Below are 22054 nucleotides of genomic sequence, written 5' to 3'. Positions count from 1 at the left end.
AAAGGCGAGCGCCCGGTGACGCGGAAGTAAATAGGCGTTCGACTTCCGGGTTAGCCGGAAGTGAACCCGAGGAGTATTTTACTTTTTGTTTAGAATGATATTTTATTAGTTTGCTATGCCTTCTTGGGGGAATTGTGCAGTTAATAGGTTGCAAAGTATTTGTCTTGTCAAAGAATTTGTGGGATAAGCTGTTAAAGCTTTGGGGGATTTTTTACCTGTGACACCCCTGTGTTTGATTGTATGTTGGATTGTTCCAACTGTGGGGGCGGGGTTCGATCACATATAAGCCTGTGGGTTTAGTCTGTAGGGGGGAAGCTAAGAGAAGGACGTAAGTCTGAGAGCGCCCCTTGAAAGTGTTATGCTGAGAAGTATATTGGTATTTGTATTGTATTGGGCCCACGTGCCGCTTTATTTTTTTTATTTGCAAGTGTTTGTTTTTTCTTGCTCTTTTTTTTTTTTAATTATATATTTTTCTAGTTAATTCTGCCTTGTCGGCCTTATTATGGGATAATAAATAATTCCCTTTATTCACCTTCATCGCTGAGTCTCCCTGAGAGTTTTTTCCACCACGCTCAAACCACTCCTTTACATCCCACCTTCAACACATACACTGAGTATCATTTCCTCTATTCTTCTCTATACAATCACATATTATGAAAAAAAATCAATATCTACATTTGCAAACAGATCATGTTATAAAATAGATGCTGTAAAAACTTTTTATAATATAAATCCGCTCATCTTATAGACAGACATTTGCACTTTTGATTGTTATCTGAAGCCATCGTTTGTTGTCTCATCTTATAGATTTGAGAGATTGTACTGTACAGGGTTCTGAAGGAAGATTAAAATGATGTATAAAGATTTATCCCTCTTGTTATAGAAGCATCGTTAGAAAATACTTCACAGTACTTGACATATCGTCCCGGCAGTAGGTGACCGATGAACTTTCTGTCTTGAGCTGCTGTTCACAATGTTTTTAATGTGTCTCAATCAGCTCTTAATGATACACATTCATTGTGTTCTCTCAAGGGATTTGTAGGTATCATTGCTATTTTGTTGAGATACTTTTGTTCATGTTATCAAACAAAGAATTTGATTTATTTGCTTCTTGCAAACGTTTATTTTCGTCTTAACTTTTCCTCAACATCAGCCTTTTTATTTACTAATGCAGAGTTTCATTGGATGACTGTGCAATGTTTGATCATTGATAAGTTACTGCCGTGCTCCAATCAGCCTCCTTGTGCCTTTTTAGCAGACGATAAAAGTGAGTTTCAATGAGTCTTGTTTTTTCTCAAAGAAATATCAGAGTCAAATGAATCTGAGCATTCAACTGTGTTATTGATCCCTTTTGACTTTCATTGTATTATCCCTTGTTATATCAAAAACGTTATCAATATTATTAAAGAACTAAATGAAATTCGATTTTTTGGCCAATTTGCTTTGTTTTACCTTGTTTTATCAGCACAAGGCCAAAAGTGTCACGAAATGGAGAGGTTGAATGGAGAAGCTAAATGACTCAGCAGGTTGAATAGCAAAAAGGGAAATTAATTAATTCACTCAGTTGCTTATTTCTCCTATCAAGATTCATTTTTTAGATACACATTGTGTTATTCAATGAGTTATATTTTCTAGGGACATAAAAGATGGTTAATAGTCTAATTAAAACAGTGAACTACGAATATGTATACTATGAATATCTGCTGATAAATCCTAATAAATCTTTTGTTGCAAAGGTTGCAACTGAATCAATTCTCTCCTTTATGAATCCTCACATGTCTCGTTGATAGAACTGAATCTTAAATCTGTTACCACACTCAGATCAACTAAACTGTTGTTGTCCTGTATGAAGCCTCATATGTCTATTTAGACTGCCCCTTCGGTTGAATCTTTCACCACACTCAGAGCAACAAAACGGTTTCTCTCCTGTATGAATCCTCATTGTCTATTTAGATCGCCACTTTGGTTAAATCTTTTACCACACTCAGAGCAACTAAACTGTTTCTCTCCTGTATGAATCCTCATATGTATATTTAGATTGCCCCTTTGGCTAAATCTTTTACCACACTCAGAACAACTAAGCTGTTTCTCTCCTGTATGAATCCTCATATGTTTATTTAGATGGCTCCGTAGGCTAAATCTTTTATCACACTCAGAGCAACCAAACGGTTTCTCTCCTGTATGAATCGTCATATGTTTATATAGATCGCCCCTTTGGTTAAATCTTTTACCACACTCAGAGCAACTAAACGGTTTCTCTCCTGTATGAATCCTCATATGTTTATTTAGATTGCCCCTTTGGCTAAATCTTTTACCACACTCAGAGCAACTAAACGGTTTCTCTCCTGTATGAATCGTCATATGTTTAGTTAGATTGCCCCTTAGGTTAAATCTGTTACCACACTCAGAGCAACTAAACGATTTTTTCTCTGTCTTACATCCCATATCACTTAGAGGCCGTTTGTTGTTTCTTGTATTTAAGCCAGTCTGAGGTTCCCTGGTCTCCAGCCAATCATCCTCACTCTCTTCAGTCTCAGAAGAGTCTTCCTTCTTATCCTCAGGACCTTGTTGTAAAAATCCATCAGGACCTGAGTTCCTGGCTGGTTCTGGTCCTCCACAGTCCGCTTTGTTCTCCTTCCTCTCACTCGGATGAAGCTTTGACGATTTAAGTTTCTCTTCATCTTCTTCACACATCACAGCGACAGGAGTCAATGTGAACTTGATATCAGCCTCCTCCAGTCCTTGAAGCTGCTGTCCATCCTGATTGGTCCACGGTTCCTCCTGTTCCTCTTTAATGAGGGGGGGCTCTGGGTCCTCCTGGTCCACAAGAGGGTTCCTCTGCGGCTGCTCAGGGGGAACCTCTTCTTTTATCACCATCAGTTGCTGGACGTCTGCAGGACACACTGAAACACAAATACACACATTTATAATTTTAGAGTATCCTGAAGTGTTTGGAAAAACTTGTGTTGTGTTGTTTAATGTCGACTGTTGGCATTTGTTGAACGATCACATTCAGGAAGAAGAGATGTTGAGGTCGTTTACAGTTGGTGTAACGACGCAGCTCGTAAAGGAAGCAGCATAAAACAAAAGGTTTCTGGTAAAAAAAATGTCATTCACAGCAGCAGGTTTTTCTGCACAGACTCGTTCACAACAGCATCAAATCCTCCTCATTATTCAGGTGAGACGTGGAGCAGCCGGGTGCAGCAGACAGAGACGGGAAGTGTTGAAAAAGATATCATAATCATGATTATTTTGGACAATATTGAAATCACGATTATTCAAATGATGCTTTTGAGTTTGAAAACATGATGCATTTATTCAGTATTTTGCTCCAAAAAAACAGACAGACAGTGAAAGAGAGGGGTGGGGGATGGCTATGACGACCATCATCATTTACCCCCAAACACCAACATTGAACGGGTTACATACAACAACAAGCAGAGAATCACGGACGCTTGAGAATGGCATGGCGCTGCCGCTACATAGTGTGGTGCTGCTCCTCTTTGGATTCTTTGAATCCTTGGTGTTCCCATACAAGAAAACCTTTTCTGCCCTTTTTGTCGATCAGACAGGTCTGCCATTTTCCACTCTCTCTGTTTTATTTAAATAACGCAGGTCACCGCACACACAACTCTCCTCCTTCACTTTACAGCTGCTTGACAGTGAGTGCTAGTCAGCAGGGCAGCGTTGAATGCTTTGGGGGAAGGGCTGAATTGCGCATGCAATATCAGAAAATCATTTCAACTCGATTATATTAGTTTGGAGATCGTTTGATCCAATAATCGAAATCACGATTAAATTTGTATTAATTGCACTGCCCTACGCTAAGGCTATCTTTATTATTGTCAACATGAATATTAAAGTCACCACCATAATAATTTTATCGGTCTTTAGGTCTAGGTTTGATAAAAACTCAGGGAATCCTGTAAAAAATTCAGTATAAGCACAGGAGCACGGTAATATACAGCAAATATGATTGGCTGTTGGTGTTTCTTGGATTGGCGTGGAAGCCTAAGAGCAAGACATTAAAATGAGTTCATTCAAATTGAATTCTCTGGGAACGTGTCTGAATTTATGACTGGGGGGAGTAGATTCATTTAGACTGACACATTCATTAGGATGCAGCCACGTCTCAGTGAGGTACAATAAATCTATATTGTAATCTGAGACTAGTTCATTAACTAAAATAGCCTTTGATGACAGTGATCTAATGTTTAAAAGACCACATTTAAAAGTCTTAGTCTCCTGCGTTGTTGCAGAGGTTGTGTTAATTTGTATTAGATTATTTTGTGGAGTTCTCGCTCGGTTAATGTTGCATTAAAATAATTTAATCAGACGTGGACAGACACAGTCTCTATGGGGTTGTGTGACTGATCCAAAGGGAGCGCAGAGAAGTGTGTAGCACTGCAGCTCTGCTTCCTGGTCCCAACACTGGGTTGTCATGTTATAGACTGAGTAATATTCCTGGATAAGAGAGCTGCCCCATCCCAAGAGGGATGGACGCCGTCTCTCCTAACAAGACCAGGTTTCCTCCAGAAACTTAGCCAATTATCTACAAAGCCCGGAACCGTTTACAGGACACCACCTGGACAGCCAGCGGTTAAAAGACAACATGCGGCTTAACATGTCATCACCTGTTGTGTTGGGGAGACAGCCAGAGAAAATTACTTTGTGCGACATCGTTTTTGCAAAAGCACACAAGGAATCAACATTCACTTTAGTGAACTCCGACATGCGAAGCCGGGAGTCGTTGCTGCCAACGTGAATTACGATTTTCCTGTATTTACGTTTAGTTTTCGCCAGTAACTTAAATTGGATTCGATGTCGCCTGCTCTGGTCCCTGGGATGCAACTGACTGTGGTCGCAGGATAATCTGTTTGAACCGTGAGCTGGTGGCTCCTTAATCGTGGGCTCTTTAATGGTAGCACTATGCCCCGTCCGGACCGTCACCTCGCCGCCCTGGGCTCCCGGCTGCACGGAACAGGTCGAGGTACTGCTAGTTGAGGCTAAGCTACGTGCTAGGCTGGGTGGCACCGCGGCGGCTAAGCTAACTATAGCTAACGGAGGTTCTAAGCTGCGGAGCCAAGCTTCTAGGTCGCTAAGCCTCGCCTCCATCGCTACCAACACATTGTATTTATTACATGTACCACTACTGTTAATGGAGGCAGAGGAGTCAGTAAACACGAGCAAGAGACGCTCGGAGCAAGAGAGAGAAGACATCGCTGCTGTATCCGCCTGTTCGACTACGAGGCTGAGCTCACACAGAGTCACGAAGCACCAGAGAGTAGGGGCTGGGGTGTGTGGCTGTTTAACTATGGACCGGTGAGTGAGTGTTTAGCCGTAGTGATACAGAGACACAGCTGTTAGCAGAGGAGCTAGTTCAGAGAGCGTGACCACCACCAGCGGCAAGAAAACAGGAAATGACGCAGCACGCTTACCGTCATGACGTAATCATAACATTTACTCTTACCAGTAGAATCAAATTAAAACGAGTAGAATTGAGTTCAGCCTATTGGCCCGGCCCTTCACAACTGTCCATGTTCTCATGTGGCCCCTTGGGAACATGAATTACCCCCCTGCTCTCGGGACTGACCTGCTCTGTGCAGCCGGACTACGGGCTGCATCGCGGCATCGATCACCCTCCTCTCCCGCTCGGACCGCTCCACTCGGTCCTCGTACCCAGCCACGGTTTCCTCAAGCCTCGTGAGGATCTCCTCCCCCGCCCCCGCGAGCCGCTCGGTGAGCATCGCTCTCAGCTCCAGGACTTCAGCCTTTCCTCCTCCTTTCTCCACCTGCAGCAGGAAGTCTTCAGCGGCAGCGCTGATCTGCTCATGTACCGACACCCGCAGCAGCTGCACGGCCGACATGTTCCTCCTTCCTCCCCACTCTGAGTCTCTGAGGGGACAGAGGAAGCCAGAGACTCCGAGCTCCGAGCCAGCAGTGACCCCTGTTGGACTGGAGGACGAAGAGGAAACGAAAGTACTAATACTGCACAGTAGAAATACTCTGGTACAAGTAAACAAGTACTAAAGTATAAGCAACAAAATAAACTCAACCAATGGTAGAAGAAGAATTCGGATCATTCACTGAGGTAGAAGTACCAAGACAGTAAAGTAATATTCCATTACAAGTAAAAGTACAAGACAGTGAAGTAGAAATACTCAATTATTAAATTAAACAACCCCGACAGTAAAACCAAAAATAAACAACAATTTCGAGGACTGAAGAGCAGCACTGAACGGGCCCGAGCACATAAACGCTTCCCTTCCTGCGTCCGTAACGTGATGTCGATTCTGGCCTGCTAATTGCTCAATTGGGTCAACACTATCAATTGCACATCACACTGGGAAAACTTACTGTAAATTGGATGATAGTTGTAAAACAACGCGTATTTCCTCTTGTCAGTAGGTTGCACCATCAGTATTATTACAGACTGACTAATAAATCTGTTCAAGTAGGGAGTCTTCATGTTATTAGACTGTACGCTGATACATAATAAAATCACTGCTAATTTCCACGAAGCACAGCTGCCTCTCTACCCAAACCCATAATCTATAAATATTCCTGGTGAATGCTTTGATATGTAAGAACCATGCTGCTTGCTCACATGGTCTGACTGTGTTGCTTACCTGCCGCAGGAGGTGAAGGTGTCCAGTCCCGACTGCCATGAGAGACACAGAGAGTCAAACGCATCAAGTGCTACAAGGTCACTTATCAACCGTTAGATCCTGACAACTACGACAAGTAAGAGCTGATCACATCTGCTTCTCTCTATTTCAATAGGTCATTACATTTTTTAACTGGATCATTGGATCGCTCCGGTGAACCTCAAAAGTTTTATAGCAGTTTGCAACAAATAAACAATAGATGGCATCAGTAAACAGATTTTAAGTCGAGCCCCCACTGATACATCACCACCTTCAGGGACCTGTCGTTCATCAAGGGGATAAACATGAGCCGCCGTTTCCTGGTGAACCGGGTGCAGGACTACATCCAGAGCAAGATCGTGTACTACCTGATGAACATCAATGTGCACTCTCACTCCATCTACCTGTGCCGCCACGGAGAGAGGAACCACAATGTGGAGGGCCGCATCGGGGGGGACTCCGAGCTTTCTCCTAGAGGGAAACAGGTACGAGTACACAGAAAAAAACAATCACAAGACTCATTAGTTCACTGGGATGGGATTTGCTTTAATTCTCTCCATTGGTTTTTTCCCGAGCATTAATCTAATAAAACAGACAGTAACCCTTAGAAAAGAATTGATGATATCTAGACGATGATTGTTGATTTGAGTTTCTCTCGTATCCCAGTTCGCCCACGCCCTGAGAGGCTTCATAGAGGAACACCAACTGTCGGATTTAAAGGTTTGGACGAGTCAACTGAGGAAAACCATCCAGACGGCGGAGGAGCTCGGGGTTCCTTATGAGCAGTGGAAGATTCTCAACGAGATCGATGCTGTCAGTACCCCGACATCCAACCTCCCACGTTTTGAAATGATAGGAATCACTTGTCTGATTTAGAAAGAGGGGGAAACATTTTTGAACTTGCCTGCATGCTCGATTCTAACTCTTAGTGGGATGAAAGAGTTGCTTCATGATAGTTAGGAAACCAGTAGAAATGAGGAAGATGTGTCGATGTAGCTTGGAGCCGCAAATTTGTTTTCAAAATCATTTCGTCCCTTTTCTTCCATGCATCAGTTACAAAGAAGCACTTGCTTCTTTGTATTATGTGCAGTGAAAGTGCTTCTGCTTACTTTAATTTGTTCTTTGATATTAGAATGAATATTCTTTTCTTTTTTTAATATCCCTCCTCAGGGTGTGTGTGAGGAGATGAGCTATGAGACGATCGAGAACACTTTCCCAGAGGAGTTTGCTTTGAGAGACCAGGACAAGTATCACTATCGCTACCAAGGAGGAGAGGTAACCTGGCCCACTCCTTCCATCCCATCGTGGTTCACAGATGTTAGTCAGGTTGATGTTTTGTTAAAATCATCTTCTCTGGCTCTGTAGTCCTACCAGGATCTTGTTCAGCGACTGGAGCCGGTCATCATGGAGCTGGAGAGACAGGGCAACGTGCTGGTCGTCTGCCACCAGGCCGTGATGAGATGTTTGTTGGCGTACTTCCTGGACAAAAGTGCAGGTAGAAGAATGATCACAGAACACACACACGACACACGGACACGTTTAATTTGTGCTTTTTTATCATCCTAAAGAAGATCTGCCGTACATGAAGTGTCCGCTCCACACTGTGCTCAAACTCACACCTGTGGCGTATGGTAGGTCTTCCCCCCCAGGACACATGACTTTACCCTATGACCCTTTCTTTTATTGACATTTTCTGTTTCCTATCTTGCAGGTTGCAAAGTGGAACTGTTTTATCTGAACGTGGAGGCAGTGAACACACATCGAGACCTGCCCCTTGTAAGTTCCTCTCATTCAAATTGAATAATCTCATTTTTTACATGAATGTGATTTCACCATTGTTGAATTAAAGCCACATAAGTTGTCACATGTGCAAAGTATGTGTGTGTGTTGTTGACTTTCATCAAAAATAATTCACAATTAATCAGCAAACCACAAAGGAGTCTGACGGGCTCCTGTTTGTTGTATCCACTAGTTTAATGCTTGTTTGCGATGCCTTGCTTCTTTAACTCCCTCTTTTTAATCCCTGTCCCTTGAATCTTGAACCTGCCTTCAGCTCAGCTTATTAAATTAAATGTTTTATATGTTATGGACTGAAGCCCTGGCTGATCATGCTGCCCTGCTTGGCTGAAATAATCATATAAGCATCGCTCTGGTTATGGATGAATGAAAAGCTGTATTTGAGCTTCTTTGAATTATTTTAAAGGTTTACACTGTTAAATGAAGAGAAGGTGTGTGAGGGTTGTGCTTTACTTATTCTATTCTTAAAAGGAGACATATTCAGGCTCATAATTTGAATTTGTGTTTTGATTTGAAAAGGTTTACTTGCTCTAATATTCAGAAACACATCACTTTCTTCAGACTGTCCTTTGCTGTAGCTCCTCTGCAGCTTCAGGAGCTTCAGGAGCTTCAGGTGCTTCAGGAGCTTGAGGTGCTTCAGGTACTTCAGGTACTTCTGGTGCTTCTGAAACTTCAGGTGCTTCAGGTGCTTCAGGAGCCTCAGGATCTTCAGGAGCCTCGGGAGCTTCTGGAGCTTCAGGAGCTTCAGGAACATCTGGAGCTTCGGGTGCTTGAGGTGCTTGAGGTGCTTCATGTGCTTCAGGAGCTTCAGGTGCTTCAGGAGCTTCAGGTGCTTCAGGCACTTGAGGAGCTTCATGTGCTTCGGGAGCTTCATGTGCTTGAGGAGCTTCATGTGCTTCAGGTGCTTTAGAACAGGGGTGTCCAAACTTTTTGTCCCGGGGGCCACATACTGAAAAAAATACGAAGGACTGGGCCACTCACGCCGCCACGCCCCTCCCTGTTGATTTTGGCACCACCTGGTGTCTAAACTGAGAAGTGACTTACAGTGGGCCATAGTCCATTATATTACATTTCACTTAGCTGACGCTTAAGGCCTATATAAGCTTCTCCGAGTCCATTACGGACGGACGGACACTTTTTGATTTATAGTTCTAAAAGCCTTTTTGTTCTGAAAACAATTCACCGCCAGAACAGTAGTTGGCGCAACGGAAGTCAAGCTTAGAGAAGCCTACCTCATGAGGTATATAGAAGAAGTCAACGTTGGTTTATTTACGTCCCCCCGGCTCCTAACACACAGTTAACGATGGCAACTAACAGAAAAAGGCTGTTGATGACGCGACATCATAATGCTTATGTTATCGTGTCTTAGCGCAGCGGTACCCTGGACTTGTTTCCGAACTGCGTTATTAATTCAACAGCTGCAACAGCTTGAAGCTACACGGAGGCAGCTAGCTTCCCCCCCAGCTTCCACACACAGTCAGCACGGACACCCGATACTAACTACTACAAAGTGTTTGCTTCTAACCTGACGGTGTTTGAGAAACAGTCTCATGACAGCCGTGGAATTAAAGTCAGCGGGTTTTTGCGCTGTTCCCACCGCAGTTAGCATGGTGGCTAGCCCGCTAACCCCGTTATGAACGTTTGTTATAACCGTATGTGACCGTACACACATGCCGGAAGTGCTCTAACCAGCCACCATCAGCCGGACAACGCCGCTGGCTTAACACACTTGTCACATTAATCATAGAGACGTAGTTGTGATTTGGGTTTATTGTGATTTAGGGAATGAAACAGGAATTTGAGGTCCGGAAATGATGTCGTCCCGAAAGGCTGGCGTTAGCGGACCAATCACAGCCAAGGGCTATCCGTGGGCTCTCCGCCATGCCGACGTGTAGTTAGAAAAATCAGAGCTGCACGAAAAGCTCTCCGATGAGCCCCAGAGAGGCCCGGAGAGGGTGTTCCACGGCAAAGAAGGCGGTCCTATCTGTCCGTGTCCGTCAAAACGGAGAAGCATAAGTTGGCCTTTATATCCAAAGCGACTTACAAAGGCCGGCCCATGGTTCTGCAACTGCGGCTGCAGCTTTTCACACAGTTGTGTCGATAGACTCGTTTAATTTATGGTTCTCCAAGGGTTGCGCGTGTTGCAAAGCAATTCACCGCCAGAACACTAGGTGGAGTAACGTTTTAAAGTTTCAAGTGGTCATACTTTCGGACCTCTTCTGACAAACGCTCTTCTATTTGGTCCATATTCGTTCTTTTAAATCTTCCTTGGTTTCTGCCGGTATTATGGGGAATGAAACCTTAAATGTGACTCCGGAAAGGATGTAGTTAGCAGACCAATCACAGCCTTGCGGGCTAAGTGAGGGTTGCGTAGCTTTGTTGTATAGCTACAAAAATTGGGCCACGCATGCAAGAAGGGGTATGCAAGCACGCAAGGGCCTCTTGCATGCTTGCGTACCCCTTCTTGTGTGTCTCTGAAAACGCAGAAGCATGCGCTGGTCTTAAGTGCATCAACCCTGAGGGTACAAACCCAGAACGACAAGAATCAAGAAAGTACAATTTCTTCAAAAATAAAGCAAAACAAAGTGGTATAAGTAAGTGCCATTTTAGTGCTACTAAATTGTTAGTTTCAAATTTGTTATATTATTTTTTTTAATATATATTTTATTTTTAGACATTGATGCGGCCCAATTAAAAATGGATGGCGGGCTGCAGATGGCCCGCGGGCCATAGATTGGACACCCCTGCTTTAGAAGCTACATGGATTTCACAATTATTTACAAATAAAAATCTGAAAAGTGTTGAGTGCATATGTATTCACCCCCTTTACTGTGAAACTCCTAACAAAGATCTGGTGCGACCAATTGCATTCACAAGTCACATTTGCAAGTCACATAATTAGTAAATAGGGTCCACCTGTCTGCAATTTAATCTCAGTATAAATACACCTGTTCTGTGACGGACTCAGAGTTTGTTGGAGATCATTACTGAACAAACAGCATCATGAAGACCAAGGAGCTCACCAAACAGGTCAGGGATAAAGTTGTGGAGAAATATGAAGCAGGGTTAGGGTATAAAAAAATATCCAGAGCTTTGAACATCTCTCTGAGCACCATAAAATCCATCATAAGAAAATGGAAAGAATATGGCACAACCGCAAACCTACCAAGAGGAGGCCGTCCACCCAAACTGAAGAGTCGGACAAGGAGAAAATTAATCAGAGAAGCAACCAGGAGGCCCATGGTTACTCTGGAGGAGTTTCAGAGATCCACAGCTGAGGTGGGAGAATCTGTCCACAGGACAACTATTAGTCGTCTACTCCACAAATCTGGCCTTTATGGAAGAGTGGCAAGAAGAAAGCCATTGTTGAAAGGGATCCATAAAAAATCCCGTTTGGAGTTTGCCAGAAGCCATGTGGGAGACACAGCAAACATGTGGAAGAAGGTGCTCTAGTCAGATGAGACCAAAATTGAACTTTTTGGCCTCAATGCAAAACGCTATGTGTGGCGAAAACCCAACACTGCCCATCACCCTGAGCGCACCATCCCAACAGTGAAACATGGTGGTGGTAGCATCATGCTGTGGGGATGCTTCTCTTCAGCAGGTACAGGGAAACTGGTCAGAATAGAGGGAAAGATGGATGGAGCCAAATACAGGGAAATCCTTGAAGAAAATCTGATGCAGTCTGCAAAAGACTTGAGACTGGGGCGGAGGTTCATCTTCCAGCAGGACAATGACCCTAAACATTCAGCCAGAGCTACAAAGGAATGGTTTGGATTAAAGAATGTTAATGTCTTAAAATGGCCCAGTCAAAGCCCAGACCTCAATCCAATAGAGAATCTATGGCAAGACTTGAAGATTGCGGTTCACAGACGGTCTCCATCCAATCTGACTGAGCTTCATCTTTTTTGCCAAGAAGAATGGACAAACCTTTCCATCTCTAGATGTGCAAAGCTGGTAGAGACATACCCCAAAAGACTTGCAGCTGTAATTGCAGCGAAAGGGGGTTCTACCAAGTATTGACACAGGGGGGTGAATACTTATGCACCCAACAGATGTCAACTTTTTTGTTCTCATTATTGTTTGTGTCACAATAAAATTTATTTTGCACCTCCAAAGTACTATGCATGTTTTGTTGATCAAACGGGAAAAAGTTTATTTAAGTCTATTTGAATTCCAGTTAGTAACAGTACATAATGGGAAAAAGTCCAAGGGGGGTGAATACTTATGCAAGGCACTGTATGTGTTGGCTTTGGCTTGTGGGTACAGTGCTTCAGCCCATCTCTCTCTCTCTCTCTCTCTCTTTCCTTCTGAACCCGTCTTTCAGCCCCGAATAGGAAGCAGATGTCTGTGAGTATTTTTTTCGTGAGACTTGGGGAAAAAAGTTTGGAAAACGTTTCATTTTCTTTCCCATAATTCAACCCATTGTTCAAGTCATGTTCTCTCAATATACATTATCATAGTGTTTCATGTATTTTTATGGTTTTCCAGCACTTTGGTTTCTTCAACCTTTCATCACCTTTGCACTCAGAAAGCTGCTGTCGATATGTTTCATCTCAGAGACGTTATCAAGAACGACTATCGCAGCCTGATTCTTTGGAAAATTAATAAATGACTGCGACAGTAAAAGGCGGCTTCTTTAAAAGCATTTGATTATCACATTTGTTAGACACCTAGATATGTTTTAAAGAGGTGAAATGATAGACAAGTAACTACACTTTGCTGTGCACATATATAATGTATTAATAATAATATAATGGTTATTTAAGAGTGTCTTAGTATTGATTAAAGTGAAGCAATGACACGTAGGTTCAGAAAAGTGATTAATAATGAATATCTTCTTCTTAGACAATGTTCTAATGAACAGTCTCCAGTGCTGCGGCCGTTTAACAGCACTCCACATAAATGACCCAATTTTCCAAATAGGAACCTAAGACTCCTGGGACTTTTAGTTTCCTCTAATAGAATTTTCTGCTGTGAGGCATTAATCTGTGAGTGTAAGTGACGTTTCCTCTCTCTTCAAGGAGTCCCTGTGCGAAGGAATCGACTTTGACAGCTCCAAGGAAACTAGTGTCTGTGTCCGCTTCTGAGTGAAGAGGAAAAGTCTTGTTCTTCACGGCGCAAATTAAAGTTTGGGTTCGATTATGACTCAGAAGACGGATAGAAGTATTTTTGAACTACAGTTATTGGAGATCGTGGTCAGAGGAGGATGAAGTCAAAGAGGAGTTTGTGTTTTAAAACCAGGCAACTTGGACACGGTCATTTTTGTTTTTTTATATCTGCAGTTTGTGTCTTTGTCTTTATTCTACATGCTGGGGCTTTGACCTGGAGGCCTTATCATTAGTATCATAAAGTATTCTGCATGTGCACTACAAGAAATCTATCAACAAATCAACACAACACAGTGTTTTACTCAACTGCCAACTAACCCTTATTGTACTGTAAATAATACAGAGCCTTACTGATCATTACATACACTGAGTATCAGTTCCTCTATTCTTCTCTATTCAATCACATATGAAAAAAAATCAATTTCTACATTTGCAAACAGATCATGTTTTAAAGTAGATGCTGTAAAACTTTTTATAATATAAATCCGCTCATCTTATAGACAGACATTTGCACTTTTGATTGTTATCTGAAGCCATTGTGTGTTGTCTCATCTTATAGATTTGAGAGATTGTACTGAACAGGGTTCTGAAGGAAGATTAAAATACTGTATAAAGATGTATCCCTCTTGTTATATAGAAGCATTGTTAGAAAATACTTCACAGTACTTTACATATTGTCCCGGCAATAGTTAACAGATTGAACTTTCTGTTTACGAGCTGCTGTTCACAATGTTTTTAATGTGTCTCAATCAGCCCTTAACGATACATATTCATTATGTGTTCTTTCAAGGGATTTGTAGGTATTACTGCTATTTTGTTGAGATACTTTTGTTCATGTTAACAAACAAAGAATTTGCTTTATTTGCTTCTTGCAAACGTTTATTTTCTTCTTAACTTTTCCTCAACATCAGCCTTTTTATTTACTAATGCAGAGTTTCATTGGATGAATGTGTAAGGTTTGATCATTGATAAGTTACTGCCGTGCTCCAATCAGCCTCCTTGTGCCTTTTTAGCAGACGATAAAAGTGAGTTTCAATGAGTCTTGTTTTTACTCAAAGAAATATCGGAGTCAAATGAATCTGATAAAGATAAACGCTTCCCTACCTGCATTCGTAACGTGATGTCGATCCTTGTCTGCTATTTGCTTATTAGATTAAATATGTTTGTTTTGAATCACTGCCCTATGATCTATGTTGTTTTATATAGATCTGTGATCTACTGAGTCCAGTATCACACAGATTGACAGACGGAACCGAACCATCCCAGTACAAACAAGCATATAAAAATAATTATCTTAAATTTTATAGATTGGGACATCACAGCTGTCTCTGAATTTAACAATCCTGCTGTTTGACATTTACCGTCATTCATGCGTGATTGTAATGCTGCGTTGCAGACGACTCGTATGTCAGATATTCTGACATGAAATTGCACAATTCTGTCTTCACGTCAAACGTAAACAAACATGTCTGACTGTGAGAAGCTGATTAATTTGTCTCGTGTCGAGACATTTCAACTGTAGCCAGTGCAGCCTCCGTTCATACAGAAACAAAGAGGAGGAGGGCGACGATGCAGTTATCTTTTTATTAGACTTTTATTCTTGGAAACACATTCAATACATAAAGGAGAACAAACACGGTCATTGAATCTCACGAACCAAGAAACCATTGTTTTACAACAAACATATTTAAATCAAATGAACTAGTTAAGAACACACTTACAGGAACTTGGGAGTGATCTTCGATCCTGATTTATCCTTTAATAGTCACTTAAAACAAATTTCTAGGACCGCTTTTTTCCACTTGCGTAATATTTCAAAAATTAGACATGTCCTTTCACAAAAAGATGCAGAAAAACTAGTCCACGCCTTTGTTACATCGAGACTGGACTATCGTAATTCATTATTATCAGGCTCCAGCAGTAAGTCGTTAAAGACTCTACAGCATGTCCAAAATGCCGCAGCACGTGTCCTGACGAGAACAAAGAAAAGAGAGCACATTTCTCCAGTATGAGCATCGCTACACTGGCTTCCAGTTAAATCTAGAATAGAATTTAAAATTCTCCTCCTCACCTTCAAGGCCCTTAATAATATAGCGCCTTTTTACCTTAAAGAGCTGTTAGTACCTTATAAACCCACTAGAGCACTCTGCTCCCAGAATTCAAGCCTACTTGTCGTCCCTAAGGTCTCTAAAAGTAGAGTAGGAGCCAGAGCTTTTAGCCATCAAGCCCCTCGGCTGTGGAATAATCTACCACTTTCAGTTCGGGAGGCAGACACCATCTGTTCGTTTAAAAGTAGGCTCAAAACCTTCCTTTTTGATAAAGCTTATAGTTAGAGCTAATTAGTGCGCCAGAACGTTACTTGTTCTATTTTATGACACATGACACACGGAGCTTCTCTTTCCAGCTTCTCCTTCCTCTTCTCCATCCCTATCCCCTTTCCCCGGAATCCCTTTGTTTTATCACCCGCAGATCCAGGGCCTCTGTGGCCGCACCATGGATTGCGGTTTGTGGATCGCGCAACGGGGGTCGCAGTGTTGGATCCAGTGTGGCGGATTCTGAGTTATGTGGGCTGATCGTGGTGCTGGTGGCGGACCCTGTGTCGTGTTGGCATTGGGCACGGGTGGTGGACAAGGACCGCGGTGGTGGCTCGTGATGGGTCCTGGTGGGCGGCGGTGGAAGGTGACTGAGGTCTGGAGTGGCGTCTGGTCTGGATGGTGGATCGTGGTCCTGCTGGTTGCTGACCATGGACTGTGATCGCAGCGGAACTGCTTGGCATGTCATGTTGGGGTTGTCCTTCGGGATGTTTACCCTCATCAAATGCTGCTAGAGACTTTAATCTTTAATCTTGAAGACTTTAATCTTGATGATGTTTTCCTGCACGTGGCATCTATTGCACTTCTGTCCGTCCTGGGAGAGGGATCCTACACATGTGGGTCTCTCTGAGGTTTCTACATATTTTTACCCTGTTAAAAGGGTTTTTAGAAGTTTTTCCTTACTCTTGCTGTGGGTTAAGGACAGAGGATGTCACACCCTGTTAAAGCCCTATGAGATGAATTGTAATTTGTGAATATTGGCTATACAAATAAAACTTGATTGATTGATTGACTTACATACTGTGCAAGGAAAACACTTTAACCTTAAAATTACATGAAGGACGTTATGAAAAATACATTATGTAGAAATCTGTAGAAATAAGATATAAACACAAATCTTTTGTGTTATTCAATACGTTATATTTTATATGGACATAAAAACTGTAAATAGTCTATTTAAAACAGTGAACTATGAATATCTGTTGATAAATCCGAATAAATGTTTGTTGCAAAGGTTGCAACTGAATCAATTCTCTCCTTTATGAATCTGCACATGTCTCGTACAATAGGACTGAATCTTAAATCTTTTACCACACTCAGATCAACTAAACCAGGGGTGTCCAAACTACGGCCCGCGGGCCATCTGCGGCCGTGAGTGGCCCGGACCGCCGTATTTTTTTCAATATGTGGCCCTCGGGATAAAAAGTTTGGACACCCCTGAACTAAACTGTTTTTCACCTCAATGAAACCTCATATGTCTTTTTAGATTTCCCTTTTGGTTAAATCTTTTACCACAATCAGAGCAACTGAATGGTTTCTCTCCTGTATGAATCATCATATGTGTATATAGATCGCCCCTTCGGTTAAATTGTTTACCACACTCAGAGCAACTGTATGGTTTCTCTCCTGAATGAATCCTCATATGTCTATTTAGACTGCCCCTACAGCTACATTTTTTACCACACTCAGAGCAACTAAACAGTTTCTCTCCTGTATGAATCCTCATATGTGTATTTAGAGCGTCCCTTCGGTTAAATTGTTTACCACACTCAGAGCAACTGTATGGTCTCTCTCCTGAATGAATCATCATATGTTTATTTAGAGTGCCCCTACAGCTAAATCTTTTACCACACTCAGAGCAACTAAACTGTTTCTCTCCTGTATGAATCATCATATGTCTATTTAGATGAATCCTTTGGTTAAATCTATTACCACACTCAGAGCAACTGAACTGTTTCTCTCCTGTATGAATCCTCATATGTGTATTTAGATTGCTCCTTTTGTTAAATCTCTTACCACACTCAGAGCAACTAAACGGTTTCTCTCCTGTATGAATCCTCATATGTGTATTTAGATGGCTCCTATGTTTAAATCTATCACCACACTCAGAGCAACTAAACGGTTTCTCTCCTGTATGAATCCTCATATGTGTATTTAGACTGCTCTTATGGCTGAATATTTTACCACACTCAGAGCAACTGTATGGTTTCTCTCCTGAATGAATCCTCATATGTCTATTTAGACTGCCCCTACAGCTACATATTTTACCACACTCAGAGCAACTAAACAGTTTCTCTCCTGTATGAATCCTCATATGTGTATTTAGATCGCCCCTTCGGTTAAATTGTTTACCACACTCAGAGCAACTAAATTGTTTCTCTCCTGTATGAATCCTCATATGTGTATTTAGATGGCTCCGTAGGCTAAATCTTTTATCACACTCAGAGCAACTAAACGATTTTTTCTCTGTCTTACATCCCATATCACTTAGAGGCCGTTTGTTGTTTCTTGTATTTAAGCCAGTCTGAGGTTCCCTGGTCTCCAGCCAATCATCCTCACTCTCTTCAGTCTCAGAAGAGTCTTCCTTCTTATCCTCAGGACCTTGTTGTAAACGTCCATCAGGACCTGAGTTCCTGGCTGGTTCTGGTCCTCCACAGTCCGCTTTGTTCTCCTTCCTCTCACTCGGATGAAGCTTTGACGATTTAAGTTTCTCTTCATCTTCTTCACACTTCACAGCGACAGGAGTCAATGTGAACTTGATATCAGCCTCCTCCAGTCCTTGAAGCTGCTGTCCATCCCGATTGGTCCACGGTTCCTCTTGTTCCTCTTTAATGTGGGGGGGCTCTGGGTCCTCCTGGTCCACAAGAGGGTTCCTCTGCGGCTGCTCAGGGGATACCTCTTCTTTTATCACCATCAGTTGCTGGACGTCTGCAGGACACACTGAAACACAAATACACACATTTATAATTTTAGAGTTTCCTGAAGTGTTTGGAAAAACTTGTGTTGTGTTGTTAAATGTCGACTGTTGGCATTTTTTGAACGATCGCATTCAGGAAGTAGAGATGGTCGTTTAAAGTTGGTGTTACGACGCAGCTCGTAAAGGAAGCAGCATAAAACAAAAGGTTTCTGGTAAAAAAAAAAGTAATTCACAGCAGCAGGTTTTTCTGCACAGACTCGTTCACAACAGCATCAAATCCTCCTCATTATTCAGGTGAGAGGTGGAGCAGCCGGGTGCAGCAAACAGAGACGGGAAGTGGTGTATTAACGTCGCTGCTCGAGCTGATGCTAGCTTACGTTAGCCTGTGAGCGGTTCCTCCTCGATAATGGAAAAAAAATCATGGATCATGGAAAATCATGAGGAAAAAAATCATAATCATGATTATTTTGGACAATATTGAAATCACGATTATTCAAATGATTGCTTTTGAGTTTGAAAACATGATGCATTTATTCAGTATTTTGCTCCAAAAAAACAGACAGACCGTGAAAGAGAGGGGTGGGGGATGGCTATGACGACCATTATCATTTACCCCCAAACACCTACATTGAACGGGTTACATACAACAACAAGCAGAGAATCACAGACAGACCAGCGCGGACAAATGCGGGTCTGTTGTAAACAGCCAGGCGGCTGTGTGCTTGAGAATGACAAGGCGCGGCCGCTACATAGTGTGGTGCTGCTCCTCTTCGGATTCTTTGAATCCTTGGTGTTCCCATATAAGAAAACCCTTTCTGCCCTTTTTGTCGATCAGACAGGTCTGCCATTTTCCACTCTCTCTGTTTTGTTTAAATACCGCAGGTCACCACACACACAACTCGCCTCCTTCACTTTACAGCTGCTTGACAGTGAGTGCCAGTCAGCAGGGCGGCGTTGAATGCTTTGGGTGAAGGGCTGAATTGCGCATGCAATATCAGAAAATCATTTCAACTCGATTATATTAGTTTTTGAGATCGTTTAACCCAATAATCGAAATCACGATTAAATTTGTATTACTTGCACTGCCCTACGCTAAGGCTATCTTTATTATTGACAACATGAATATTAAAGTCACCACCATAATAATTTTATCGGTCTTTAGGTCTAGGTTTGATAAAAACTCAGGGAATCCTGTTAAAATTTCAGTATAAGCACAGGAGCACGGTAATATACAGCAAATATGATTGGCTGTTGGTGTTTCCTGGATTGGCGTGGAAGCCTAAGAACAAGACTTTCAAATGAGTTCATTCAAATTGAATTCTCTGGGAACGTGTGAATTTATATGACTGGGGGGAGTAGATTCATTTAGACTGACACATTCATCAGGATGCAGCCACGCCTCAGTGAGGTACAATAAATCTATATTGTAATTACCTTAGAGCACATCTGGTGTTGTACATCTGACAATAGAAAATACGAGACATTTATCTGACAAGCGATGTAGATTTCAGCGGCTCGGTGGCATAGTGAGATCTTCAGCAGGCTAGAAGCTTATAGTGCTTCAGCTCGGTGTTTCGAATCCCGTTCAAGGTTTTTGTACTATTTTTTTTTTTTTACCATTTAAATTTATATTGCGGTCTCAACGTGATGCTGACACGGACACATTAACTCGTGAAGGGTTTTTGTAGGATTTTTATTCCAGCAAGACCTTCAGTAGATCACCGCACTTCACACACAGGCGCTTTGTAAAAATGACGAATCTGCCACCGGCTCTGAAAAAGAGCGTCAACATCTGGAATGTCGCCAGTTGCCATGCGCGCCATTTAAACTGGAACGCCGGCTCTGGTCCCTGGGATGCAATTGACTGTGGTCGCAGGAGAATCTGTTTGAACCGTGAGCTGGTGGCTCTTTAATCGTGGGCTCTTTAAGGGTAGCACTATGCCCCCTCCAGGCCGTCACCTCGCCGCCCTGGGCTCCCGGCTGCACGGAACAGGTCGAGGGACTGCTAGTTGAGGCTAAGCTACGTGCTAGGCTAGGTGGCACCGCGGCGGCTAAGCTAACTACAGCTAACGGAGGTTCTAAGCTGCGGAGCCGAGCTTCTAGGTCGCTAAGCCTCGCCTCCATCGCTACCAACACATTGCATTCATTACATGTACCACTACTGTTAATGGAGGCAGAGGAGTCAGTAAACACGAGACGCTCGGAGCAAGAGAGAGAAGACATCGCTGCTGTATCCGCCTGTTCGACTACGAGGCTGAGCTCACACAGAGTCACGAAGCACCAGAGAGTAGGGGCTGGGGTGTGTGGCTGTTTAACTATAGACCGGTGATTTTTAGCCGTGGTGATACAGAGACACAGCTGTTAGCAGAGGAGCTAGTTCAGAGAGCGTGACCACCACCAGCGGCAGGAAAACAGGAAATGACGCAGAAAGCTTACCGTCATGACGTAATCATAACATTTACTCTTACCAGTAGAAGCTTATCAAATTAATACGAGTAGAATTGAGTTCAGCCTATTGGTCCGGCCCTTCACAACTGTCCATGTTTACATGTGGCCCCTTGGGAACATGAATTACCCCCCCCTGCTCTCGGGACTGACCTGCTCTGTGCAGCCGGACTACGGGCTGCATCGCGGCATCGATCACCCTCCTCTCCCGCTCGGACCGCTCCACTCGGTCCTCGTACCCAGCCACGGTTTCCTCAAGCCTCGTGAGGATCTGCTCCCTCGCCGTCGCGAGCCGCTCGGTGAGCATCGCTCTCAGCTCCAGGACTTCAGCCTTTCCTCCTCCTTTCTCCACCTGCAGCAGGAATTATTCGGCGGCAGCGCTGATCCGCTCATGTACCGACACCCGCAGCAGCTGCACGGCCGACATGTTCCTCCTTCCTCCCCACTCTGAGTCTCTGAGCGGAAAAAAACAGTCAGCAGCCGGTGTTCCAGTTTAACTGGCTGGCATGGCTTCTGGCGACATTCAAGATGTTGAGGCTGTTTTTCAAAGCCGGTGGCAGATTCGTCATTTTCACAAAGCGCCTGTGTGTGAAGTGCGGTGATCTACTGAAGGTCTTGCTGAAATAAAAATCCTACAAAAACCCTTCACGAGTTCATGTGTCCGTGTCAGCATCACGTTGAGACCGCAATATACATTCAAATGGTAAAAAAAAAAAAAAAATAGTACAAAAACCTTGAACGGGATTCGACGAAACAACAAGCTGAAACACTATAAGCTTCTAGCCTGATGACGATCTCACTACGCCACCGAGTCGCTGAAATTTGCATCGCGCGTTAGATAAATGTCTCGTTCTTTGCTTTGTCAGCTGTATATCACCAGATGTGCTTTAAGGTAACGCCCATGTCATCTGGTGATAGTCCGAACACAGAATAAACGCTTTAAACGTAATACCAGGCTTTACAAATCTGACGCTCCTCTTCATAGGAGACACAGGGAGCATTGAAGAACACACACGCGTCACCAGCTCCACTCGAAGTGCTTTT

At 43.0% G+C, this 22054-nt stretch overlaps 2 protein-coding genes and 1 pseudogene across 2 annotated transcripts; 1 reads left to right on the top strand and 2 right to left on the bottom strand.

The window, feature by feature from the left end:
* Positions 1-1836: 1836 nt before the first annotated feature.
* On the bottom strand, positions 1837-5897 carry LOC128448229 (zinc finger protein 32-like). Its single transcript, XM_053430801.1, has 2 exons — positions 5594-5897; positions 1837-2903 (listed from the first exon to the last, which is right to left on the bottom strand). The coding sequence occupies exons 1-2, from the start codon at positions 5865-5867 to the stop codon at positions 1939-1941; spliced, it is 1239 nt and encodes a 412-aa protein (XP_053286776.1). The 5' UTR covers positions 5868-5897; the 3' UTR covers positions 1837-1938.
* Positions 5866-14689, top strand: LOC128459974 (6-phosphofructo-2-kinase/fructose-2,6-bisphosphatase 2-like; annotated as a pseudogene).
* A 436-nt stretch (positions 14690-15125) lies between these two features.
* LOC128448165 (gastrula zinc finger protein XlCGF57.1-like) lies at positions 15126-21484 on the bottom strand. Its single transcript, XM_053430729.1, has 2 exons — positions 21164-21484; positions 15126-18588 (listed from the first exon to the last, which is right to left on the bottom strand). Exons 1-2 carry the CDS (start codon positions 21315-21317, stop codon positions 17108-17110), a joined length of 1635 nt encoding a protein of 544 aa, XP_053286704.1. The 5' UTR covers positions 21318-21484; the 3' UTR covers positions 15126-17107.
* Between the last annotated feature and the right edge of the window lie 570 nt (positions 21485-22054).

Source organism: Pleuronectes platessa, chromosome 2 (assembly GCF_947347685.1).
Source record: "Pleuronectes platessa chromosome 2, fPlePla1.1, whole genome shotgun sequence".
Taxonomy (NCBI): domain Eukaryota; kingdom Metazoa; phylum Chordata; class Actinopteri; order Pleuronectiformes; family Pleuronectidae; genus Pleuronectes; species Pleuronectes platessa.
The sequence above is the reverse complement of the archived record's forward strand: the minus strand, read 5'-3'. Positions and strand labels throughout refer to the sequence as shown.